At 36.7% G+C, this 25,967-nt stretch overlaps 1 protein-coding gene across 4 annotated transcripts in view; it reads right to left on the reverse strand.

The window, feature by feature from the left end:
- PDE3A (phosphodiesterase 3A) overlaps window positions 1-25,967 on the reverse strand; it is a 316,494-nt gene that overhangs the window by 8,092 nt on the left and 282,435 nt on the right. For all 4 annotated transcript variants that reach the window (XM_030841282.2, XM_060306004.1, XM_060306003.1 and 1 more), the window contains 7 exons: window positions 23,947-24,084; window positions 18,389-18,500; window positions 11,581-11,694; window positions 11,245-11,444; window positions 9,243-9,446; window positions 8,396-8,551; window positions 7,040-7,292 (listed from right to left, as the gene is read on the reverse strand). In XM_030841282.2, the coding sequence (XP_030697142.1) occupies window positions 7,040-7,292; window positions 8,396-8,551; window positions 9,243-9,446; window positions 11,245-11,444; window positions 11,581-11,694; window positions 18,389-18,500; window positions 23,947-24,084 (1,177 nt within the window). The remainder of the gene's footprint in view (window positions 1-7,039; window positions 7,293-8,395; window positions 8,552-9,242; window positions 9,447-11,244; window positions 11,445-11,580; window positions 11,695-18,388; window positions 18,501-23,946; window positions 24,085-25,967) is intronic.

The following is a 25,967-nucleotide window of genomic DNA, read 5'->3' on the forward strand; positions in this document are numbered from 1 at the left end:
TAAGAGGAAGATGGCATGAACCATTAACATATCATTGAGACGTACTGTGAACAGTATTTAATATCTGGTAACGTAACGTCCAGTACAAGGTTTTGTATGTTTCGTGGAGTTATTACTCTCACTCCATTCAGACTCTCAAGATTTGCCACATAGATTATTGGAATAATTCCTTGTTACGTGTTCCTCTGCTTTGTCAACCAATTCAACTCACAAAAGTCTACAATATTGATTTTTTAAAAAAGACAGTTTTGATAGTACTGTTCTGTTTCCTGTGGACTAAAAAATTAATTTCAAACTCCTCTAGCAGGGAGCTTTGACTCTAGTGGGAAAATAGAGAGTAAACAAGTAAGGACAATTACACTGAGTTGTACAAAGTCTTTGAAAGGTGGCAGAAAGAGAGGGAAATGACTTAGCTGGGAGGATGCTGCATGATGATGGTGGCTTGGACTAGGATGGGGACAATGGAAACGAAGGTGAGTAGATAAATGTGAGATACATTTGTGAGGTATAATCAACAGCACTTGGCAACCGGTTAAATGTAAGGAAAAAAGAAGGGAGGAATCAAAGACAACCCTGAGCTTTCTGACGTGAACAGCTGAGTGGCTGTTCAAGATGTTCTGAGAAAGGGCACATTAGATGAGCAGACTTGAGGCGTATGTTGAACATGAAGTGTCTGGGAGACCTCCAAGTGGAGAAGCTATTTTCTAAGCACAGAATGTAATGTACCTTCATTCAAGTGACCATTTTAGACATAGGCCGAGAATTTGGAAGTTAGTTAGACAGATTCTCACATTGGATTATAAACTTCTCTATGGACAGAAGTTTTTCCCCCTTTTGCGTATATATCTGCAAAGCTCCAGACTTTAGTTAGTATTCAGTAAGAGTTTACTAAATGAATTATGTCCTCTCTAGTTTCTGTTCCACAATTCCAAGTACATGGTGAAGTGTTGACAAGTGATTGATTGATGATAAAAATAATAAAAGTATGAAAATGTGGTCCACAGGAAATTCTGATCTGAGACTGCATTAAAGAGTTAACAGTACAAGTTACCAGGATGATCTGCAAGGAAATTTGAATTTATTTAATGAAGTAGTAATGATTTACCATGTAAAATCTGGAAGGAAAAACAAAAGAAAAAAAAATGGTAACAATAACAAAAAAAAAGGAAAAAAAAAGCCGATTGCTTTTTCCACCAAAATTTCCACCAAAATTTTTGTGGAAGTGCTAATGATTCCTTCAACAGTTTTATTATTTAAAAAAATGTCTTGTACCTTAAAAGATGATAAGATCAATTTTTAAAACATAGTTCAGAAAAAGGACACTGAATTATTTTGAATGACTTTTGAACCATACAGACACATAAGGAAATTATTAAGTTGGATGAATGCCAGGGTGGGGGGGGAAAATGGATACAGGCAGACTCATAAGCAAGAATTAAAAAAAAAAAATTTACTATATTCATTATCTTATTCATGAGATGGACCCATCAATCAGCTTATATTGGTCACCTACTAACTGATAAGCATTTTTCTGGATGCTATGGAAACAAAGACCAATGAGTCTCAGAGTTTGCCTTAAAGGAGCTTACCATCTATAGGAGAGAGGGCCCAGAAGGTCAGAACTGAAATAAACATGCTATGTTTTATGATGGACCTAGATAAGTGACCAAGATGGCCTTAATGTTCCCCTCATCTTCACTAAAATTCAGATAGGTTTCTTCCAGACACTAGGACCCTGATCTAAAACTTGTAATTGCAAATTCTTTCTCTGCCCCTTGGTAATGTAGATAAATCTCCCAGCCTCTAGCCAGTTTGACAACCCAGGAAACATCTTTCTCAAGGACCTGGGAGCCAGCCCTTTGAAATGCAATTATTAAGAAAGATAGGACCAAAAGACAACCCTCAGAATGGGAGAAAATATTTGCAAATGAAGCAACTGACAAAGGATTAATCTCCAAAATTTATAAGCAGCTCATGCAGCTCAATAACCAAAAAACAAACAACCCAATCCAAAAATGGGCAGAAGACCTAAATAGACATTTCTCCAAAGAAGATATACAGATTGCCAACAAACACATGAAAGAATGCTCAACATCACTAATCATTAGAGAATTGCAAATCAAAACTACAATGAGATATCATCTCACACCAGTCAGAATGGCCATCATCAAAAAATCTAGAAACAATAAATGCTGGAGAGGGTGTGGAGAAAAGGGAACACTCTTGCACTGCTGGTGGGAATGTGAATTGGTACAGCCACTATGGAGAACAGTATGGAGGTTCCTTAAGAAACTACAAATAGAACTACCATATGACCCAGCAATCCCACTACTGGGCATATACCCTGAGAAAACCATAATTCAAAAAGAGTCACGTACCAAAATGTTCATTGCAGCTCTATTTACAGTAGCCCAGAGATGGAAACAACCTAAGTGTCCATCATCAGATGAATGGATAAAGAAGATGTGGCACATATATACAATGGAATATTACTCAGCCATAAAAAGAAACGAAATTGAGATATTTGTAATGAGGTGGATAGACCTAGAGTCTGTCATACAGAGTGAAGTAAGTCAGAAAGAGAAAGACAAATACCGTATGCTAACACATATTATATGGAATTTAAGAAAAAAAAATGTCATGAAGAACCTAGGGGTAAGACAGGAATAAAGACACAGACCTACTAGAGAATGGACTTGAGGATATGGGGAGGGGGAAGGGTAAGCTGTAACAAAGCAAGAGAGAGGCATGGACATATATACACTACCAAACGTAAGGTAGATAGCTAGCGGGAAGCAGCCGCATAGCACAGGGAGATCAGCTCGGTGCTTTGTGACCACCTAGAGGGGTGGGATAGGGAGGGTGGGAGGGAGGGAGACGCAAGAGGGGGAAGAGATAGGGGAACATATGTATATGTATAACTGATTCACTTTGTTATAAAGCAGAAACTAACACACCATTGTAAAGCAATTATACTCCAATAAAGATGTAAAAAAATAAAATAAAATGGGTAAAAGACAAAAACGAAAAGATAGGGTTCCTATCACCGATCTCTGTGGGTAGGAAGGAGCCTAACTTCAATAAGCACCAATTAGCAAACAAAAATGGCCTAATCACATTGACTAACTCCCCTTTAAGATCCTCAATACTTTTTCCTTAGCTCATTCCAGCGTGTAAAAACTCTCCTGCCTTTGTTTTCAATGGAGTTGAGTCCAATGTCTCTCTCCTATTTTAATAGTCTTGAAGAAAGTCTTCCTTACCATTTTTAACAAGTATGCAGTGCAATTTCTCTCTGACACATCAAAGTGTGGCAACATCAGGTACTCAACCTGTGAGGGAGTAGATAAGACTTTTTCCAAAGGACATGACATTTGAGCTGAGAGGTAAATTATGAGAATTAAATACATTGGGTGGAGAACGGGCTGGCAGCATTCTAGGTATGTGAGGGGCATGTGTACAGGCAGAGGGCACGGGGCCCTGGAGCATAACACCAATTTCTTCAATTATAAGATTCTTAACAAGGGCAATATATACATAAAATAAAATTGAAAAAAAAATCTGAATTCTTTCTATAGAAATCAATAAAATATATTAATCCATTCAATTTTTAAGAGCAAACCTTTAAAATTACTTTTCTATCAAAGCTATCTACTTGTCTATTTCTACATTGTTTTTATTGTAGTGAAGTTCAATCTTTACATGTTAATATACTTTTTAACCTAATCCTTTGAGTCAAGCGAGTTACAGATGATCACTGGGTGAAGGATGGACTTGAATCAGTCACAGCACATGCTCTACTGCTCAAGGTGATTATTCCATCCAAAAGTTATACAGGTTCACGGTAGTGCGTTCACAGGGAAGAAGCTAACAAAAGCTCAACTTTTCTCTTTTTCCTTTTGGGGCAGCCCCCATGAGAGCAGCTGTTCTCTTATTAATGCTGCTAAACCTCTCTGGAATTAAATTGAATAAGGTGACGTAGAAGAAAGTTTGTACCAAATAAATTTGCGTAGATTAGAGTCTGCAGGTGGTCTAAAACATGCCTGTATTGAGAGCCAAATTGTTCAGCACTGGAACCTTTTGAAATGAGAACAAAGATCCTTTCATTGCTCAAACTCTAAATGCAGCTTAGTACTTCATTAGAAACCTCTTAGTTTGCTGTAGGAATCTTTCAAATTTAATTATGAGGTGGGGAAAAATGCCTTCTTTACCCAGGATACCATATTGAAATATCTTATTCTGTGTTTCCTGAGAGACCTCCAAGTTTTGCAAATTGCTGAAATTATCAGTGCATATTTAATTTACATTTTTTTCTGAAATCTAAGTTTCAGGTTAAATCAAGTTAACCATCTCAGTCAATATGAATCCTGAAATTAAAATTACTAAGAGTCAGTAACACTGGAGTTAAAACAAGGAGACCTGGGTTTCCTTTCTGGTTCTGCGGAATCCGCCTACACCTTGGGTTGTCAAACTTCTGAGCCTCAGTTTCGACTTTTGTAAAATGAGGCAGCTGAACTGCATGATCACTGATTCCCCTTCCATTTCTAGAATTCTGTTATTCCACGTGGCCAACTTTTACTAGATACTAACACTGCCCAATATTTATCATTTTCTTTGCTATAAAGGCATAGTTCAAATATAATTTTCCAAAAGCTATGGTTATCAAATCATTGTTGATGATGTTTTAAATTTGAACGTAAAGGTGACCAGTTGACTTTTAGAAGCCATTAGTAAACAGAATCCACAGAATTCTCATTCCTGCTTTAGTGAGCTTGATTAAAAATGGGAAGGTCAGTAGAGTAACACACCAGAATCTGAGAGTCAGTATGGCCACCCAACCCTACAGAACAGAGACAAATCGAATATTTGGTTGGTTGTTGTATTTGCTGCTAAAGCCAACGCTGACGAGTTGAGCCTGTTAAACCTCCTGACCTGGGTTCTTCAATTCTTGATGCCTAGATTATGTATGTGTTGCTTCAATGTATTTGAGTTCAAATAGCAAGCAAGTAGGGCCCACGGGAACAAAGCTTTCCCAGAGGCTAAGCTGACCACACTTTCCAATAACATTCATTCAGTGGAAAAACTGTCCAGTCCTTAGTCAGACAGCAAATTACCTGGCTCTTTGAATGAAAAAAAAGTAAAAACGTAAAATTCATGCATGTTTATTAAATGAGAAAATGAATAATCCATGAATCCTATCTTGGCTCCTACCTCTGAATCCCAAGATCAGCACAAACTTTTTAATAGACATCTTTTGATAAGCATCAGAGGAATAAAATAAAATTACTTTGATAATAGAATATTGAAGGAAAACAACTTTTCATTTTCCTCCCATTCTGTATAAAAGTTAATATACGGGTTAGACCTTAAGCAAAAGTCTGACCTAAAGCCAAACTTGCCCCGTCTCACCAGTCTATGGTTAATAATGAGTTCTTTATCTCTGCTTACGTGAGCTTACGACAAGGCACTTATATGAGGGCAAAATAGGTTAATACACACGTTAGAATATCTCTTTACCTAGATGGCCAAATGAACGAAGTCATGCATTTCCCTGACTGTGCTAAAAAAAAAAAAAAAAGGGAAAAAATGATCATAATGTCTTTCATTGGTAATATTTTTGGTAAGGGCCTTGAAAAATATCAATATTAAGACTGAACTTCCTTTATGAAGGTAGATAGGAACCACGTACTATACTCCCATGAACATAGGAACAGTATTTGTGCAATATCACTGTAAGGGTTATTGGTTTTCCTAATTATGCTATTAGGGCTTCCTCCCTATGGCAGGAGAAACAGTGGAGAATATTTCAAGATGTGAAGAAAAATAATCTTGATTTTATAGACAATTAAGTTGAACAGATTAGAACGGCTACATGATGCTCTCCAAATCAATGATGAGATGTGACCACTTCTCACTGTCACTATTGCCACTACCCTGGTCCAAAGCCACAGTCATCTCTCACTTGGATAATTTCAACAGCCTCTTAACACACTGCCCTGCTTACACCCTTGCTCTTACCCCAAACTCGAGAATATTCTCAATGCAGCAGTTGAAGCAATCCAGTTAAAACATAATTTGAATCAACTAAGTCTTCTGCTCAAAACCTCTGATGGCTTCCCATCTTACTCAGAGTAAAAGCCAGACTCCATACTGTGACCTGCAGAGCCCTACCTTCTAACCCTCCATCATCTCAGTCCCCACTCCCTAGCCCCCTTCCTCTGCTTCAGCCTCCCAGCTCTCCGGACGCTCCTTGAACACCCAGCCAGTGTCCACGTCAGGACCTTTACACGGTTTGCTTTCCTCTCTCCTTGAAATGCTTTGTCCACATCTCTTTCCATGGATCACTCCTTCCCTTGCTTCTTTCAGGTTTAAAAAAAAATTCTCTTATTTAGACCGTCCATGGCTATCCTAAGATTTTAATCTTTCTGCACAATATTTCATATCCTTCTTATTTTTCATTTTTATTTTTAAACTCTAGCATTTATCAGTACCTAACATATTACAGATTTACTGATTTGTCTTTCTTAGTGTCTGCTGACCCCACTGGAATATAAGTCTAAAAGGGCAAGGATTGATCGATTTTTCTTTTTTTTTTTTGTCTGATTTGTTCATGGCTCTGTCTTTACAGTCTAGAAGAATGCCTGGCACAGAATAGGTGCTTACTAAATATTTGATGAATGAATGAGTGACTACTACCTCTTAGCACCTCCCTCGAAGCAAGCCAGGAAGAGTCTATGGCTGGTCTAGATAGTACCTGAGATTCCTAAAGCATTCAGATACTCTGAAAAATAGGCTTTGATTACTTAATTGTCTTACTTCATAACAGAGAACATACCTTTTTATGAACATGGTATTATAATAGATTCCACAGTCTGTAATTTCCATTATCATGATATTGGGGAAGGGGGGGTATCCATAATCACCACAGCAGGTGATATTTGGACTCAGCTATGAAATTCACGAGGAGCATCAAACTTATTGTGAACCTAAGTAAGAAAACAATCCTAGGAGAAGCACATTCGAGAGAGATTGTATAACTTACTTGGAGATTCGCTATTTTTACAGGTTTCCTCTTCGTTTGGTGCTTCCTCCTCCTCTTCTTCTGGGTCATCGGTGTCTCCTGACTCATCACTGTCTTCCACCCATTTCCCTGGCATCAGTCCTGCTGAATCATAGGAGTTGCAGAGAGGACCCACAATGTGCGAGATGAAGGATTCCTGAAGGTTGGCCAACTGAGGAGCAGAACGGTCCATGAAAGGGCTTATGGGTAACCCGAGGCTGGCCTCTTCATCACCCTAGAAATAGGAGTGTAGCAGGAACAGTTAACTAGAAAGGCAAACGACAAGGAAAGTGTAAAATACCAATACAGTCACCATTCCCTTGGCATCTAAAATTTGCAAATATGCAAGAACCCAGGCATACGTGTGAACTCTTTCTTTCCTGGACTGCTAAGAGATTTTCCCCACATTACTAAGATTCCTATCGGACTGCTTTGCTGCCATTTACCAGTTTGGTTTGGTTTTTGGTTTGGTTTTTGACCAAGGGGAAATACAAGAAATGGTTTAATGTCTAAGCAGATGACCTTTCTCATGACACTAGTCATTGTTCCTTATATTAGAGTATAAGTTAGAATATAAATGCAATGCTGAATATAAAAGGCAATGCTGGATATAAACATCCAACAAACAGATAATCTATCATGTTTTCCTTTTGTTTTGCCTTGGCTGCCAGGAATTTTAAAGTAACTTATTCCTCAATTAAAGTTGCTACCTCAACCCGGCTTTGGGTTGAGTTATGTCTTCTGTGATTATATAGTTTCTGATATTCTTATTTATGTTTAACAGTACTACTGTATAAGTGTTTACTTTGAACTGATTCATTTCTAGAAAAAAAAAATCAGATTGTAAACCAGAAGTTACCTAGCAACATTAATGAAGGAATTATACCAAAATATCAACAATGATTACGCCTATGTAGCGGAATTATTATAACTGGATTTTCTCTTTCCTTTACATTTTTTCTATATTCAGTATTTCAGGATTGATTATGAATTTATTCCGAGGAACGGCAATACCTTATTTTCTAGAAAGCACAAACATTTATTTTAAATATAAGTCCTATCTATAATGCTCAAAAAAGTTCTTTCTAATCTTTAACAGTGTCCAGGGAAAGGCGATGTATTACTTAATACTTGCAAATAACTTTATCTTAGAGTTTTTACGCTTACAGTTTAGTCCAATTTTTGTCATTTTTTTAATCCTCTGATTAAAATTGGCCAGTGCCTTTTCTGATGGCAGCATGAATATGCAATAGACTGATCACGCTTCAGCTTTTGGAAGCTTTAGGGAATTTATGAGCTGCCTCAATATGGATTAAGAGAAATAGTTAAGTTAGTTACCTGTTCATAAAATTCATTGACGATACCCTCTGTCCACTGAAGATGGAGCTCTTTAAACTTAGCTGGCCCATTGATATCAGCCAACTTTATACACATTTGACAAACCAGCAGACGATCATTTTCATTGGTCCAATCTATTCCAACTTCATCATTCACCTGTTTGAGGGACAAAGTTAAAATGGGTTCTGATGCAATGAAAGCAAAAGTTGAACAGGAGAATAAACAACAGAATATTGATTGTCTTCCTACCATGTGCAGGTTAGAATGCCAAGTAAGGAGAAACATCTCAGCTGTTTCAAATAATGTTATTGGCTTAAATAAATTAATAGTAAAATAGATCACCAAAAAAAGTAAAATAACAAATGATGGATAATTATTAATTATTCAATTAATTAATTGAAAAGAAATGCTATTTAATATTAACATAGGTTTTAAATTACTATTAAAATGTGGCTACAAATAAGAAATTTTGAGTTAATATTTGGGCATTTATGTTTGATGTATGAAATTCTGCTTCAGGTTTTTGACCTTTACTACTGCCAGGTAATTTCTGTTAGCATTCCACGGAGATGAGAGCAAATTAAATCAAACAGAAACACAACGATAGTTAGAATTCTATTATTTCTCTGTAGTGCCAAGTATAATCTATACAGACAGCACCTCAACGTATCAGGTTTCCAGGTTAGGACCAATGCCTAAATATCCGCTTCTGGTTAAACATTTCATTGCCTCTCATTTTCACATTTGACATATATTAGTTGACAGCAGTGAGTTTTTGTTCAACACTTTGATTCCATGACTTCTTTCAATGTGGCCAGAAAATGAGGACTGGTACAAATCTAGTTACCTTGGCATTAAATTTGGCTACGAAGTCAAAGTGTTTCTTCAGGTCAGTGGCCAAAATTGCTTCAATGACAAGGAAACGGAAATGCTTAAATTCCACATGGTCAAGGTTAACTAAGAAGTTATATTCCGGCCGGGACATGAAAAGATTCCACGCAGCAGCTGCATGATGGTTCTCCAAAACTGAACGATCGTTATAGAGCACCGCCTAGGCAAAGATGAGAGTGAAGAGTTCAACTTTTTAAATTAAAAAACAAAAATAAATGAGAATATGCAAAGCTTTTGGAATCCGCTTTTATCAGGGAACACAGGAATGTAACCTCGTGGCAGCCGGTTATTAAGAATCACTTATTGCTGTACATTGCTTACTTTTCTTGGTTAAATTTCCTTTTTTGTAAGATAAAGTTCATTTCCTTGAAACGTTATTTCATTTCCTTGAAACTTTATTTCAGATTCTTGCAATTGAAGGGCTTAGAGTTAGCTTTTATCAGATTATTATTATTATTTTGCAGGGCACAGGAATTTAACCATTAAAATATGCAAATATACTAATATTCCTAAGAAGTAACTCAGTTACTTCCCACATCTAGAATGAGTGACTTCCTTTTAGTTAAATACATATAACTAATACAGAGGAATGGAATCCCTGAGGAGCCCATAATTCAAAAGATTCTTACCCCACCATCAGCCACAGGAAATATCACCCCCTGTCTACTAATTGAAAGTATATAGTAAATATCTACTTGTTTGAAATTCTCTAGTAATGCTGAGGGATGCTGCAAAGGAAAAGGAAGTTGCCTAAAAAATGCTTGGAGACTAGTGTGGTAGATTTAGATGGAGGGGAAAAAAGGTATAAGGACAAAAAAGACCAAGGACATGAAAATTGATATTTTATGAATATTAATAAATATTAATTATCATTGCTTGCTGATCCGTAATCAGAGGCTGGGAATAGGTTGTGTCATGAGATACCAAGTGAGGCAACTGAAAATGCATGTGTATGTAGGAAAATTGAACGGTATATGGTGTTGGCAAAAGGACTTGCTTATCTTTAGGGAAAATGTACTCTGGTGTATGAACGGCACAGTGAAAGAAATTACAGTAAGCAGTGAGGAAAAAAAATCAGGATATTTGTATTGTATACAGATTGGAAGAAAATTCTAGACTAGTCTATAAGAGAGGGTGTGGAAATGGAGGAGAATGGGGAAAAAGACAAAAGGCAAACGTGACCAAAAAAAAAAAAAAATACTGGACCAGATTGGCCTCTAGACCAAGATCCTCTAGAAAGAAACAAGATCTTGGGATCTTTAGTAACGTGGGTCCAGCTGGTTAAATCAAGGAGAAGCTTATTAAATTTAATTATATAGATGGAGTTGCCTAAATACTTAGTGATTAATATTGGACTTTAATTTACATGCCAAGATGAACTTCTTTAAAGTTACTGTTTTTGGAGTACTATGTTCAGGTAAAAAATTTCCCTTAGGTGAATGAAATAAATTGATTTTTAATTCTTCCTAACCAATAAAAATGCCATAAGAATAGTAATTGTTATAATGAATATAGCTCAAAGGAATGGGATTTATATCCAGAGGAGCCTTACATTCTTAATAGTCTTAAATTTATATCCAAAGAAACCTTTAATTCTTAAATTAGAGAACCAAGAAAGATTTGGTTCTCTAATCTTTTCAGAAAGAAACTTTTGTATAGGTCAGATTTTCTTCGTTGGGGAAGTTCATTAACATGAATTCAAGCGGTTTTTCTTCCTAAGAAAATTGAGAAGGGATCCCCATGGGTGATAAAGTTGCATATGCACCATTGACGACTTAGAACAAACCATGATACCTTTTCAAAATGAGCATGGTCTCTAAGAATTTTATCTCAGGGCTAAGTATAAACAGGCACCACGTGAATATGAGCTAAAGTGAAAGTCAGATTTATCAAATTAATTTTCTAAAGAGAAATCTCAAAATTGAATTATTTCCCCTGATCAAAATTGAAAGATTTACCTGAGGGGCACTAGTTGCAACCAGGAAAGCATTAGTCCTTCCCGGGTGATCAAAATCATGCATGGCTGCAGCCACATACAGGGCCATCAACTCCAAGGCAGGGATATTTCCAGACAAACATCCGTATTTATCATCTGGCACGTTACACATTTTTGAGAATACATATCCCATATGTCCATGTGTAAACCCACTGTCAGAATCTGAGAAGAGACAATGAAGATAATAGAGCTTTTAAGAAAGTATTAAACTGATATCATTTGTCTTGATTTCCTTTTTAAAAAACCACTCTTCTGTTCCCATAATTTACAAGGGAGCACAGAGGGACTTCATACGTACCTGAATCGCTTGCTGATCCGTGATCATTAATCACAGTTGAGAGGCCGGGAATAGGTTGTGTCGTAAGATACCAAACAGCGTGTAAGACATCGGTGGCATGGATTCTGTTATGGTCTGTAACCAATGCAAAGGAACAGTCATTCATCTGTGAACGCCGGGGTCCGAGGACCAAGAGTGCCACCTACTGGATAAAGAGTTTAGTCCTCCCATTTTAATACCCCAGTGAAAGACAGCCAAATATTCTAGGACAAATACTCTGTGATTACTCTTCCATTCCTCGGTAACATCGAGAGTAACAAGAAAAAAATACAGCAATAACATTCATTACACATAAAGATGTCTGAAATGAAAAAAAATCTGTCTCGAGTCTACCAGAAACCTAACATATGTAGGAAATGCACTCTCTGAATCCACTGTGATGTTTACCCTTGTTCTTATTCCCATGTTCCTGTATAAAACTACACCGAGGACTGGAATAAAAGACCCATGATATACTTAACCTAGATCAGACCAATGGTCTCTACCACCCAGTATCTCATCTCTGATAAATAGCATCTAAATATAATTCGTGAACTGAACATAGTATTTTTCTTCTGTATCAAACGTAAAACACTGTAATAAAACGAATCACACATTTTTTATATGTATACTAAATCCACAAAGCAAAAGCAAAAGCAAAATCGATAATGTTCTCTGATCTAGAAATTCTAACTTGGGAATAAAGTTCTAGGAAATACCTAAAGAGGAAAAATTAAAACCTCTTTGTATAATAGTGTAGGGAGTTGAGCCATTCCGAAGAGTAAAAGCTAAGGGGGAACCAAATCTCCTAGTTATAATGTCATTACCATGGGAAGGGGGTCCTATTTTCACATGGGCAGTTCAGCTTCTAGGGAACCATGACCAAAGGCCCACTGTGCTCTTGGCTCACCTTTCTCTGTGCAATTTTCCCATGTTTTTCTCTTGTTTATCTGGCCTTTCAGAATACTTCATTGATTGGTATGCTTTACCCTAAATATGCTATCTTTACACATTTTATTCCTAATGACCAACGATGATACAGTTTCCTTCTCTAATGTAATAGATTACATCTCTGAATAATACTCAACAGATGAGAAGCAAAAACAGAAGAGAACAAGCAGAATGATAGTGGGAATTTGAGAGAAACACCTGTTCCCTGGTCGGGGAAGAATGAAGAAACTATGACATCTGTGGTGTTGGTGGCACACAGGAGAACGTGGGAAGACGATGCCTATGTTCCTACATTTCTGGAACTATTAGGAGTCAGTCTTTAAGCTAAATCTTGGGTGAACACTCCAGGAACTCACTGAGGGGCTGTGAGGTCTTTAGTGGATGTCTTCAGAAGAGCTTTGAGAAGCAGATCTCCTAGGCTCCCCAGGGGTCAACAGCAAAACCTGTTCACAGTCACTGCCAGAGGTGAATGCGGATATTACCTAGTTTCCAAAGAACAATTTTATTCAAACTGGAGTCTCTATTTCTGTATATGGACTATCTCAAGTGATTTAAGACAATTACATTTTATGTCTATACCTGTGCCATGTATGAAGTTGATCACGGTAGAAGTTTCTAGATCTACAACAGGTCTTTGTCTCTGCTCTGACATTTACTACCTGTGTTACTGAGTGAGTGACTTAAAACTTTAAGTCTCATTTCCTTATCTTAAAAATAGGGAGACAATAATAGTGCCTATTTCATAGTCCAATTGTGAGAATTACAGAAGGGAACCTATTTTAAAGTGGCTGGTATATAGGAAACTTGCCATTGATGTAAATATCATTCACATAAAATACATGATTGCTCTTAAAACAAGATGACAGATTAGCACAGATGACCTGTTTTCTTTCAAAATCAACGCTGGGTTTGTAAGAATAGAATTGAAGAGCTAAAATAAAAACTATGCTAAGCCCTGGGCGAGGGAGAAGGCAGTGATGACTTGGTAGAGGAAGAATATGCAGCCTGGTCAGAGAGTGTCTGGGGCTATGCTGGGAGGGAGCTCCTGGGTTAAGTTCTTTTCCCTTGTGGCAAGCTGGGAAGATTACTGTGTGGATGTAATCACCATTACCATTGCAAGTCAGGGAAACCTGCGCTTGTGCCCAGCATCACAAGGGTGGGTGGGTGTTAGTATCAGGGTGCTGGCCGAGCCTCTTTGGGGTGAGAAATAGACAATACCACGTACAGGTGAACTTGTTGCTCTTGAGTTATCCTGCTTCCTGCCCTGTTCCTCACCCCAAGGTCCAGGTCCAGAAGGTTTGATAGGTAAGTTTTATAAACTTGCAATGAACAACTGAAATGATTTAGTGCTGAAAATGTACAAACAAGAAAGCGGCCAAACACATTTTATACGTCTAGTGTCATCTTATAAAACTTTTTTTCTTTAAACATTTTTGGTGTTTTAGAGATTAGTATCATCTTGATTAAAAAACTAGGGAAAGACAGTATACAGGAAAGAAAAATTCCTCCTTTTACTTTTGAGTATAGGTTCAAAAGTACTAAATAAAACAATAGCTAACGAAGCCTAACTCCATTTAAATACATACATATATTTATAGATAGATAGGGATACAGTTTGGCAGGTGTAGCTCTAAAATAATTATGTTGTCACTATCACTTAAGTAGGATGGAAAAACCATCTGTCTTTAAGTAGTCATTGACATGTTTGTTCAACAATAATTTACTTCGCACGTACTATGGGCAAATACTGTGTCAAGTGCTGGTATCACTGTTGCTCTTGCCGTTAATTCTCTGGGGACCAGCTCAGGAGCAAAGACACCCAGGAAAGATGCTAGCTCGGTCAACACAGAGGATTGACGAGTTTCTGTAGGACATACAAATATGCTCAGAGTGCTCCTTTTCTGGCCCTGGAAGGCAACTGACAGGGCTAAGAAATGATATCAGAGCTCTTCTTATTTTATCATTATTATTCTCATCCTCTTCCTTCATCTCTGCATTTTGGACAAATCCCTTAATAATTCTCTCATCCACCAGGCAACCTCCCCTGCCTTTTTGACAACACATAAACACACGTGCATGCACTAACACATCACCCGCCCTACGCTTTCCCAGAGCCTGCCCATCCCCTCTGCTGTCTTGATACACTTGTTTTCTCAGTTTTTCCTTATGCCTCAAGCAGCGGGTTGAAGCGAGCTGGTATGGAAGGCTGGGGTTGTATGTAAAAGTTATAGATTTTTTAGACCTAAATTTATAGATTTTCCATTGAAAATTCTCTATGCGCCTTTTCACCAAAGGGTGAGGGAAAAGTCTTAATACTAAAGAACAGAAATGAGACTTGAAATACTTTTTTTTCTTTGGAATGTAGCTAACACTGTGATAATTCTGCCCTTCTAGCTTGTTCCACGTCAACTCCGTATCTAGCTTTAAAACTGGTGGGCACATCACATATAGCTTAATCGAACTGAACTAAACTAAGTTGAGCCAAGACTATTCTCATGGCTGCCATTAAACAGTACATGGTGGTGGGATGAATTGGGAGATTGGGATTGACATATATACACTAATATGTATAAAATGGATAACTAATAAGAACCTGCTGTATAAAAAAATAAATAAAATAAAATGTAAAAATTCAAAAAAAATTTTTTTAAAATAAATAAATAGTACATGATTGTAGGTATTTCTGAAGCATTATCTCCACTTCTCAAACTTGACTAATGAGAATGAGAGGTGCTAGGAAGAATATATTTTAGAGATGAAAGTCTTTGTAAATAGAAAATGCTCTGTTAAGAGTAACTTTGAATCCATGAATGAATATGACCTAACAATTTATCATCTTTACTAGCCAAAAATGCCCAACTGAAAGGGACTACGAAAAATATCAAACATTATTTTCTCTCTGTGCGATTGAATATAAACTATAATTTATCCTAATCTTTTTTGAACAAATATATTTTTGGTATCACATTTCTATCAGTGAGTTGTCTATATTTATAATTTTACCCACAGCTGCTCCATGAAATTATCTGTCTATATCTATCTATAGAATCTATCTCATTTTTAAATCTATTAATAGATTTTTCAAATTTTAGTAAGGGTTCTGGGTACAAACTTAAAAGCTTTCATACCTTCCCTCTTGGAAACTGTTAAACTTGGAACTATAATAAAAATTTAGTTTCTAATATTTTAGCTCACTATCATAGTAAAGCTAATCTAACCCCACTTTGGTTTCCCTTTGGCTTTTTTCATTTAGTTGTGTGGGTTTATACAGAGATATTAGAAATACAGTCCTCTATGAGTAGATGTTAAATTAGTAGACATACAACAAATTTTTGCACATGCAAATTTTAAATAATGATAAACAAAGCTCTTAATAGATGTCCATACTAGTCTGAATTTACAACCCTACAACATGCAAGGTATTATTATTTAAAAGTGATCATCAATTAAAACTTCTTTCTCTGAGAAGATATAAATAAATTCTCTTTATGGGAAGTGTCTGGGACTTCTAACAGAACAAGTAAAGTTATGATAACAATTCTTTTCACCTGGAATGAAGAACCTGATATTTCAGGAAAAATATCTGTTTACTTGTAACATATAAATATGTAATAAGACAATATAAAAATGAATAATAAAATTTGGAACCTGAAAACTTCTTTTTACACTTAAATAAATACTGGTCAAAGTTCTCTCTGAGTTAATGGTATACTATCTAGAGCAAAGTTAGTAGTTATATCAATTTGAACTCAATGGAACTTGGCGATAGCTGATTATATCACTAAAATATATTTTGAAATATATTAATTTGTAAATGTATTCTGATACTAGCTGTTCTTTAGTGTTTGCAGTGGCTTCCTTTCTTGTAAAAGCTTATTTATGCAATTCCTTAACCTTTGAGAAATCACTAACACTTAGCTCAATCCCTGGCATCCAACCAGGGTGGGCCCTGGGAATGTGGTATTAAGAAATCAAGGCTTATCTTGAAATCCTTTCAAACTACCCCTTTTTCATATTTCTTTCCCCACTTCCATGGCCCCATCGGCCAGACTTTCCCACGGCACCCAGCGCTCTTAAGTTCCTCTCTCTACTCCCGCTGTCCTACTTTGTCTGCATTTGGTTCCATATTCTCCAACAAATCTCACTTGTAGATTTAATTCTTCATTCTCCTTTTCTATCGCACAATTTGTAGATTCAGTAACTCATTCCTCATTTCTATCTCCTCATTCATAACTCATTCCTATCACACAACATCAGCTGTGCATTTTCATCTTAATGTATCATGTGGATGGCATTTTGAAAACCAACATCTTAATAATGGATCACTTGGTTAATGCACTACCCTACCCCTTTCTGAAAACACTTGTGTTCTAGTCTCCATATAATTTTTATTTAACTTCAGCTCCTTGCAACTACAAACAGACATGGGATTCTAAAGTCCAAGGTATATAAAAGCAAATTTAAAACTTAAAGGTTAAAACACAATTTAAGTAACGCACACTCCAGGCAATATATTGATACTATTTATTTATTTATTTTTTGCGGTACACGGGCCTCTCACTGTTGTGGCCTCTCCCGTTGCGGAGCACAGGCTCTGGACGCGCAGGCTCAGCGGCCATAGCTCACGGGCCCAGCCGCTCCACAGCATGCGGGATCTTCCCGGACCGGGGCACGAACCCGTGTCCCCTGCATCGGCAGGCGGACTCTCAACCACTGCGCCACCAGGGAAGCCCCTACTGATACTATTTTGACTATTTTTCTTTCTGTGCATTGATTTCCTAAAAGAGCTACATGATTTTGGTACATTTTTTATTGGATTTACGGACATTTTCTCCAGTTCCATTTATTTTGTAGCATGTAGGACAATGCTACTTACATGTTCTGATGATAATCTGAAATGCTACATATTGAAAATTTAATATCTCTTCTGTGTTCCAATTCCTCATGATTATAAATGACAAACATTCTCACAATATTCAAAGTTCAGAAGTTTGAACCCTGGTTGTGTCCTTTCTTTGGTCTTCACATTTATCTTGATTTTTAAAATGTTCCTAGTAATTTCTCTACAACCACTTCCAGATGTCTCTCCTATTTTATTAATTAGACCATCATCCTCCTGCCCCTCTACTCCCAGCCAGGTTTATCTTATACTGAAAAACTTGAATAGTTAGTGATTTAACTCTGTGGATGCCAGAATAAAGGTTGAGAATTCACCCAATGAGGGAGGTATATTATAAAATGAGCAATAAATTTAACATTTAATTATTTAGCACACAATTAAATTGGAGTTACTACGGGCAAGGTACTATTTTAACCCCTTTAGAATTATTACATCATTTTATCCTCATAACAATCCTATGAAGCAGCCATTATGATCCCCATTTTACAGATTAAGAAATGAGGCAAGGGCTTCCCTGGTGGCACAGTGGTTGAGAGTCCGCCTGCCGATGCAGGGGACACGGGTTCGTGCCCCGGTCCGGGAAGATCCCGCATGCCGCGGAGCACCTGGGCCCGTGAGCCATGGCCGCTGAGCCTGCGCGTCCGGAGCCTGTGCTCCGCAACGGGAGAGGCCACAACAGTGAGAGGCCGCGTACCGCAAAAAAAAAAAAAAAAAAAAAAGAAATGAGGCACATTGAGATTAAGTAAAACCCAGGGTCTCCAACAGCTGATAGGTAAAGGGATCAGAATTCTAACATAAACTATTATCTCCTAATCACTATACCGTGTGGCCATACAGGGTATTTTCAATGTGTAATTCTGTGCTAGTAGCTAATAATTCAATACCCCATTACCCATAACAAATTCAATGGATTTTAAAAGTATTAATTCTTGTACTTACAAGGAATTTCCCTGTAGCCAATCTCCAAAGCATGAAAATAATTCATAAATTCCCTAACTGGAATTTTAAAAGCTTCAAAGAGACCCATGTCTTCAAAAAGTCTGTATGATACCTGTGAAAGAAAAAGACAAAGCCTTACAAAACATCCCTCAATGTGTATTAGATGTAAAGAGAAAAATGGGGAAAAAAGTATACATTCCATCAACCATATTAATATACTGCCCGTAGAGACACTTACTGGGAACAATAAATAGATATTGAAGACCTCCATGTCCTAGCCCTTGTAGTCCCTGATAAAGGGTATATAATGTATTTTTAAAGGTAGAAACATAAAACCCAAGAAACAGCCAACCAAAAAATCCAGTATACACTCTAGAAACATATCAAGGTACTAAATTGCATGTGATATCAGTAATAAGAGAATAATACTGAGTAAACTGCTAATTGTATAATATATAAGTGCTAAATAAAGAATGAGAGAAAGCTTTAATTCGGACTAATTTTATAAATTTAAAAAAAAAGCTTTCTAGAAGATAAAGGATTCAGAGTTGTGCCTTAGTGAAGAATAAGAGGACAGAATTATGAGAGAGAAAAGGTTGCCTTGGTTGAAATACATAGAGAAGAAAGATTTCTAATCCACTATGAATAAAAATGTTTAAACTACATTTCCTCAATTGTCTTCTTTCTCCTTTGAATATCTATTCTCCTTCCAATTACTTTCATAGCTCTGGAGATTCAAATCAAGTAAATAGCTCTGGATGTAATTGGCATATTTGATATGCAAATGAGGGAGAAAGAAAAACATGAAAAAGGCACAGAAGAAGGTAATGGGGAGAGAAACGGTTATTCACATGGCAGAATGGAGTACAGCACCATTTAAAGTGGCCTCACTTTATGTCACAAACGCACAGTACTGGTTATAATTCAGGAGACTCTAAGAAAGAATTATTCATCCTTTTTGTTATTTGCATTCCTTCTTAAAATTCTCTTGAAATATTTCTTCTAAATCTTTGATATAATACTTCATGGTTACTTTTCTATTTTTTGTTATTGACTTTAATCTGTTCAAATTCACTAATATTTTTTAATTAGATATTTAATGTTCATCAGTTACATATATTATGTATGTATTTGTGTACATCTATACACAGGTATATATAACTAAAAAAGTGATTTATTCATTCAGCATATGTCTTTTGAGTGGCTACTCTAAGACAATTTTCCATCTACAAGGCATATATATAGATGAACAAAACAATGAAGTTTTCCTTAAAAGAGCTTATGGTCTAGCAGGGTAGGGCAGTAAACCATAGACATAATTAGTAAGGTATACACTATGACTGAAAGTGATGTTATATGAAAAGAGAAAAAGGGAAGCAGGGATGGAGGTTCAGAGTGCAAGGGAGGACATGGCAATTGCTGTTTTAAATATGGTGGTTAGAAGAGGCACATTCAGGTGACTTTGAGCAAATAATTGAAGGAGATGCAGAGTGAGGTACAGGGATATCTGAGGAAAGAGTTTTCTAAGCAGAGGAAAAAGACAGAGCAAAAGCCCCGAGGTATGTTTGCTATACTCAAGAAACAGCAAGAAGACCAACATGGCTAAAACAGAGTGAATGAAGACAGGAGTAAAATTTAAGTTAGTAACTGTAGAGTGGAACTGTGTGGGTTGCGATCTTGCTGTTTGACAGCCAGATTGATCATTATGAGGACTTTTACACTGAGAGAAGTATGGAGCCTTTGAAGAGATTGGAGCAGGGAAGTGTCTTAATTTATTTAACTTAAGTTCTAAAAGGAGCACTGTGGCTGCCCATTGGGAACAGAGTACGTATAGTATATGTGCTTTTTTCACTCTGAATGGCAAGTATATTTAATTTTTCCCTTTTTTCTGTGTTACATAAAATCTCCACCTCCTCTCTTTAAAAATGTAACAGAAAGTTAAGTTTGTGGTTTCTGTCATATTTCAAGCTAGTTCTTCTTTTAGTTATCTTCTGCATACTATTGCTTTAAACTATATTTGAGTTCTTGTTTGTAAATACCCAGTGGGTTTAACTATGCATGTTACTTCAATAAAAATTATTTATAACAATAACAGCAGCTGCAGCTGTTGACATATATATGTGTGTGTGTGTATATATATATGGCATTTAATATGTGTGATGCCTGCTCTAAGCAGTTTACATATATTAATTATTTATATTAATTCATCCAAGGAGCATCTTATGAGATAGATACTGTTAATTACTAACATTTGAAATCAGAAGACACTAAGGCACAGAGAAGTCGAATGACTTGTAAAAGATCACACAGTTGACACATTATCAGACCAGAATTCAAGCGGTGTGCTCTTAACTGCTCCAAATTCTACCACCATTATTTGAAAAGCAATACTGTTAGGATTGCAAATGACTAAAGTTTCCTATTATTCTCTTAAAACATCTGAAAGATGAATTGAAAAATTAAGACAAGATATTTTAGAGTATGATTTTAAAATAGGAGAATTTTCACCAAGAAGCTGTTAAAAATCAACGGCCACTGATCCAAACTCGTGAGTAAAGAAAAGTCACTGTTAACTGGGTAAATACTGGTAACCAAAAAAGGTAAATACTCTTCCAAAATCTGAATGATGTCCTTTTAAATTTGTTAAAATAAACATGATAATCATCAAAAACGTAGGCAGTATGTTAAGGCTGAGAAAACATTTCCATTGCACATATGTCTCTTTAAAAGTCTTTTGAAGTGAGACTTTTTCTGTGTAGTCTCAGCCAAAAGGTGATTTCTTGGAATGTTGAAGTTAATTCATTTCAGCTGTCCTGAAGTCTCACTAAAGTGCAAAAAAATATGCCTTTACACAGTGAAAATGTCATGTTTTTTGTGTTTATAAACTCAAATCAAAGAAAAAAAAACCCACAGCAAGGCAAATAAAGTTGTCTTTTCTCAAAGTTCAGTGTTTTGTATTTTGGAAAAATAAACAGTGACATAGTGAGGACCATACAGTTATGTATTTAGTTTTGAAAGATAACTGGGAAAAAAGATACAAAAATCTAATTGTTAATTATATCTAATCTTTCTATTGTCTACTTGTATTCACAACTTTTAGAAAACATTTTGTGGCAAAACTGGTTAAGTTGCACCCTCCCGCCCCACCATCCCCATTCACAGAACTCCAAGGGGGTTAGGTACCTGCAATGTTATTTGGTACAGTCACTTGTTCTGTAAAACCAACTGCTATAATAACCACTTTCTACTTTCTCAGACTCTCCATTCTGAGAGTTTGCAAATATAATAAATAAATGCATTTTATGAGGGGCTGAAAAGGATTTGAAATGAAGGTAAAAAGCCTGGACTTCCGATATACAGATATATCAAATCCTGTGTCCAATATGACTTTAGATGGACAGTATATTTTAAGTCTCAGTTTTTTCTTCTATCAACTAGAGATTTAAAGAAATACCTGCATCCAAGTTACTCTGAAGATTAAGTTGTAAAGTTTTGGGAAGTCTGTGACACATACATCAAATACAAAACAATGTGAGATTTTTCTCTCCATCCCAGGGAACACACTCTCCAGTAGAAGAGAAAGAAGACTTCCTGGCCCACTGCCACATCTCCTTGTGGCACCATTACAGGCATATTTCCAGGTGAAATCACTCCCTCAGAGTTCTGGTATGCAATGAGTTTCAGAGAGTAGGATACAAAACCTCCCTGGAAAAGCCCCAAGGCATGAGGCAGAGGTGGACTGGATAAAACAGCTACCCTTAAACATGCCCTCAAGATCAGCGAGCATAAAAGATGCTGAAGGTGCTGCTCAGCATTGAGGAGAAAGAAAGAGAAGAAAACTGGGACTATGAATTTTCAAAAACATGCGTGGACCTTGAGGATAGTTTGCCAAGTGAAATAAGTCAGAAAGAGAAAGACAAATACCGTAAAATGATTTTACTTGTATGTGGAATATCACAAACAAACAAAATGAATGAACAAACCACAAAAAAACAAACATGTCGACATAGAGAACAGAGTAGTGATGGGAGAGGGCAAAAAGGTAAAGGGGGTCAACTGTGCGGTGACAGATGGAAGCTACATTTTTGGTGGTGAGCACATGGTAGGATCTACTGAAGAAGAAATACAATGTGCACGTGAAACTTGTATAATATCATAAACCAATGTTACATTAATAAAAAAATGTTTTCACAAAAAAAAGAAAGGGGTAGTATCTCTTAGTCAAAGTGCAAGGGCTGCCACTCTGGTTCTCAACGTGTTCATGGTGAGAACAGAGTCCAGTAGAGGCAACAACCGCATGTTATGGAAACTGTAATTATTTTGAGCGTCACAAGCCATCTGTCATTTGAACATACTTCTTCTGTAGGTAGCAAGTCATTATTTTGACACGTATCTAATTTCCCTGTTGGAATGGGAGTTCCTTTAAGGCAGGGACACATCTTTCTTCTTGGAGACTAGCCTAGCACTTCATGTTTGAGGAACTGAAGAGCAAGGGAAAAGCCCGCTCTATCTTCTTCCTTCAAACCTTCACGGATCAGGAACCCTCACCCCAAAGTTCTACACTCATACTTGCTCCGAGGTCTGAAGAAAGCCTGTCTTCATTGCATGGAGTAGAAATCAGTCCAACAAGTGATTTCTTTTCTAGTGTTTTGCAGGGAAGGGTTAGAGGCTCCAGTAAATGTGGGTCCTGAATTCTCACCTAAATCTGATATTAACAAACCTGATAGTCTTTAGTATATTTGCTGTGATATTTCTTCAATCTGTAAGAACTCACCTAAAATATTTTAAGATAAGCTGATAAATATTATTCCATCATCTCCATTAATTAAGAGTTTTGATAGGGGCTCAATAATAGAGCAAATCCATTTTGTTTCGTTTTATTTATTGAGAACAAACATGTTCAAATTCTTAATTTCTGTATGTTTTCTTTCTCCTTCAGAGAAACAAAACGTTTCTTTATTTGGGAAACCTTGAAAGTAGCTGAGCTTAAGGAAAAAAAAAGGCTCGTTATGCAGTAATAGTTCGTATTCTATATTTCTTGTGATACCTAAAGGTGTTTTCCATATTAAAATACAAAGAACTCTAATGTGTTTCTCACAGCACTGGAGGAAACACACTACTGCATAATATCTTATTTTTGATAAGGCGTAAGCACTATACTATTCAAAAGTTAAAAAAAATAGTCATTGGAAATAATCACAGACAATAAATTAGTGTTTATAAGTTGGCAGCTTTCTTCTTGTGAGGGCTTGGGTCAGCTTTTCTTTTGCTGAATTCTATGAATTTAGATCACTTCTCTATCTTGCTTGTGTATCCCTGCCCCCTCCATTTTGTCTTAGAAAATACATAATATTTTAATTGCAGAACATGATATTCTACTCACTTGAAGTTCTAATTTTTTTTGTTATCCCACCAGCAAGGAATCTACAGAGTGTTGGGTACTGAAATTTCCTTTCTCCACCTAATATTCACCACTGATGTTAAGTATGTACAGAGATTTAAACAAACAAGGAATTTTTTTTTACATTTATAGTCATAAGTATGAATGCATTTCTTACCTGACTAAGAATACGGCCACATTTTCTTCCTATTTTCTCCACCAAATCAAATATTGGAAAATTCCAAGTATTTAGCTGCTCCATAATTGAGTCCAAGTTATCCATGACAAGAGGTTCAGGAGCAAGAATTGGTTTGTCCTGTAATGAAGATAAAAATATTTTAACAGCGTGCAGTTTTTCTACAAAGCAATTTGCTCCTTCTTTGGTAAATTCAATTCAACAATGGAGGTTACTTGAAATAAATGACTTTAGGGTGAATGAGTGGTCTTCAAAAAAAAAAAAAAAATCAAAACATCGACCCCCAAGGTAAGGAGAAAAGGTCTTAATGCTGTTTCAGACCATGAATTTTACATTATTAAGTGCCTGCCTATTCCTGGTTCATACACGCTATGGAAAAATTAGATGTTTCTTTCATAAATGAACATAACTGCTTTTTAGTCTTCTGTGGAGTTCTTAAATAAAGATTCAAGTACTTCAGAACACTGAAATTGTATGCAAACTTAGCTCTATATTTTTACGTAAGTTTTTCTGAGGATTCCTGGCTTACATTGAACTCTCAAAAGAAACATGAGGGGCTTCCCTGGTGGCGCAGTGGTTGAGAATCTGCCTGCTAATGCAGGGAACACGGGTTCGAGCCCTGGTCTGGGATGATCCCACATGCCGTGGAGCAACTAGGCCTATGAGCCACAACTACTGAGCCTGCGCATCTGGAGCCTGTGCTCCGCAACAAGAGAGGCCACGATAGTGAGAGGCCCGCGCGCAATGAAGAGTGGCCCCACTCGCCACAACTAGGGAAAGCCCTGGCACAGAAATGAAGACGCAACACAGCAAAAATAAATAAATAAATAAATAAATAAATAAAAAGAAACACGAGTGTGGAGGGGGAGTAAATCACCCCTACTCTAATTGGTCCAATTTATATTACTGCTTCAAAATCAGCATTAATCCTGTAGAGTTACAATTACTACAATTTTCAGGGATTTTAATTTAATTCATGTGATCCATGGTTTCCAAAAAGCACACACTGTATATATGAGAAAACATTTTTATAACTGGTCCCAAATGAAGACATTCTTAAGAGTTTATTTACCAAAAAAATAGAAAATAATGAGGATAAGGAGACATATACGTTATTTTATTTATCTATTTATTTATTTTTTCGGTACGCGGGCCTCTCACTGTTGTGGCCTCTCCCGTTGCGGAGCACAGGCTCCGGACGCGCAGGCTCAGCGGCCATGGCTCACGGGCCCAGCCGCTCTGCGGCATGTGGGATCCTCCCGGACTGGGGCACGAACCCGTGTCCCCTGCATCGGCAGGCGGACTCTCAACCACTGCGCCACCAGGAAAGCCCCATATACGTTATTTTATCTGACAATCTCTTTGATTTAAAAGTATAAATGGTAAATCAGGTAAAAGAAAAACGATAAGAGCAGCAATTGATAATCACATGACAGTCAACTATTTTCTACCATTGCTGCCTCCTCCAAACTAACCAGACTCAAATGTATGCTTTTATCCTCTTTAAGTGGATCTTTTTAAACACACAAAATACATCATCATTAAAAGGTGTTTTAATGGGTAGCAAGTGTCAATGTAAACCTGGTTTAATTTAACAAGGAAAATAAATATTGGCTCACTTTCTAAATCAAGGAGGTACTAGAGAAGAACTAACAGAAGCCCTACGATAACTAATATATTTCATTTTGATTGCTTGATATTTATAAAATATTATTTTACTGATTGAAATAATTCATTTTCCTATGCACATTTACATTTTTAGATTGGGTTAGGAAATATCTGTAATCAGTTGTGGAGATGAATACTTCTGTTTTTAATCACTAAATAATAGGACCGTTAAGATACCAGTAAGACTTGGATAGAGAAAAATTGTGTCGATACATATAGGGAGGGCTATAATACATGTATAACCCAAGTGACACACATCTTCAAACCTAATGATTCAGGGATCTATTTCTAAGCCAATTCCTGTCATAGAAACCAATTTCTCAAGTAAATGAATG

This window comes from Globicephala melas, chromosome 10 (assembly GCF_963455315.2).
Source record: "Globicephala melas chromosome 10, mGloMel1.2, whole genome shotgun sequence".
Lineage (NCBI taxonomy): Eukaryota > Metazoa > Chordata > Mammalia > Artiodactyla > Delphinidae > Globicephala > Globicephala melas.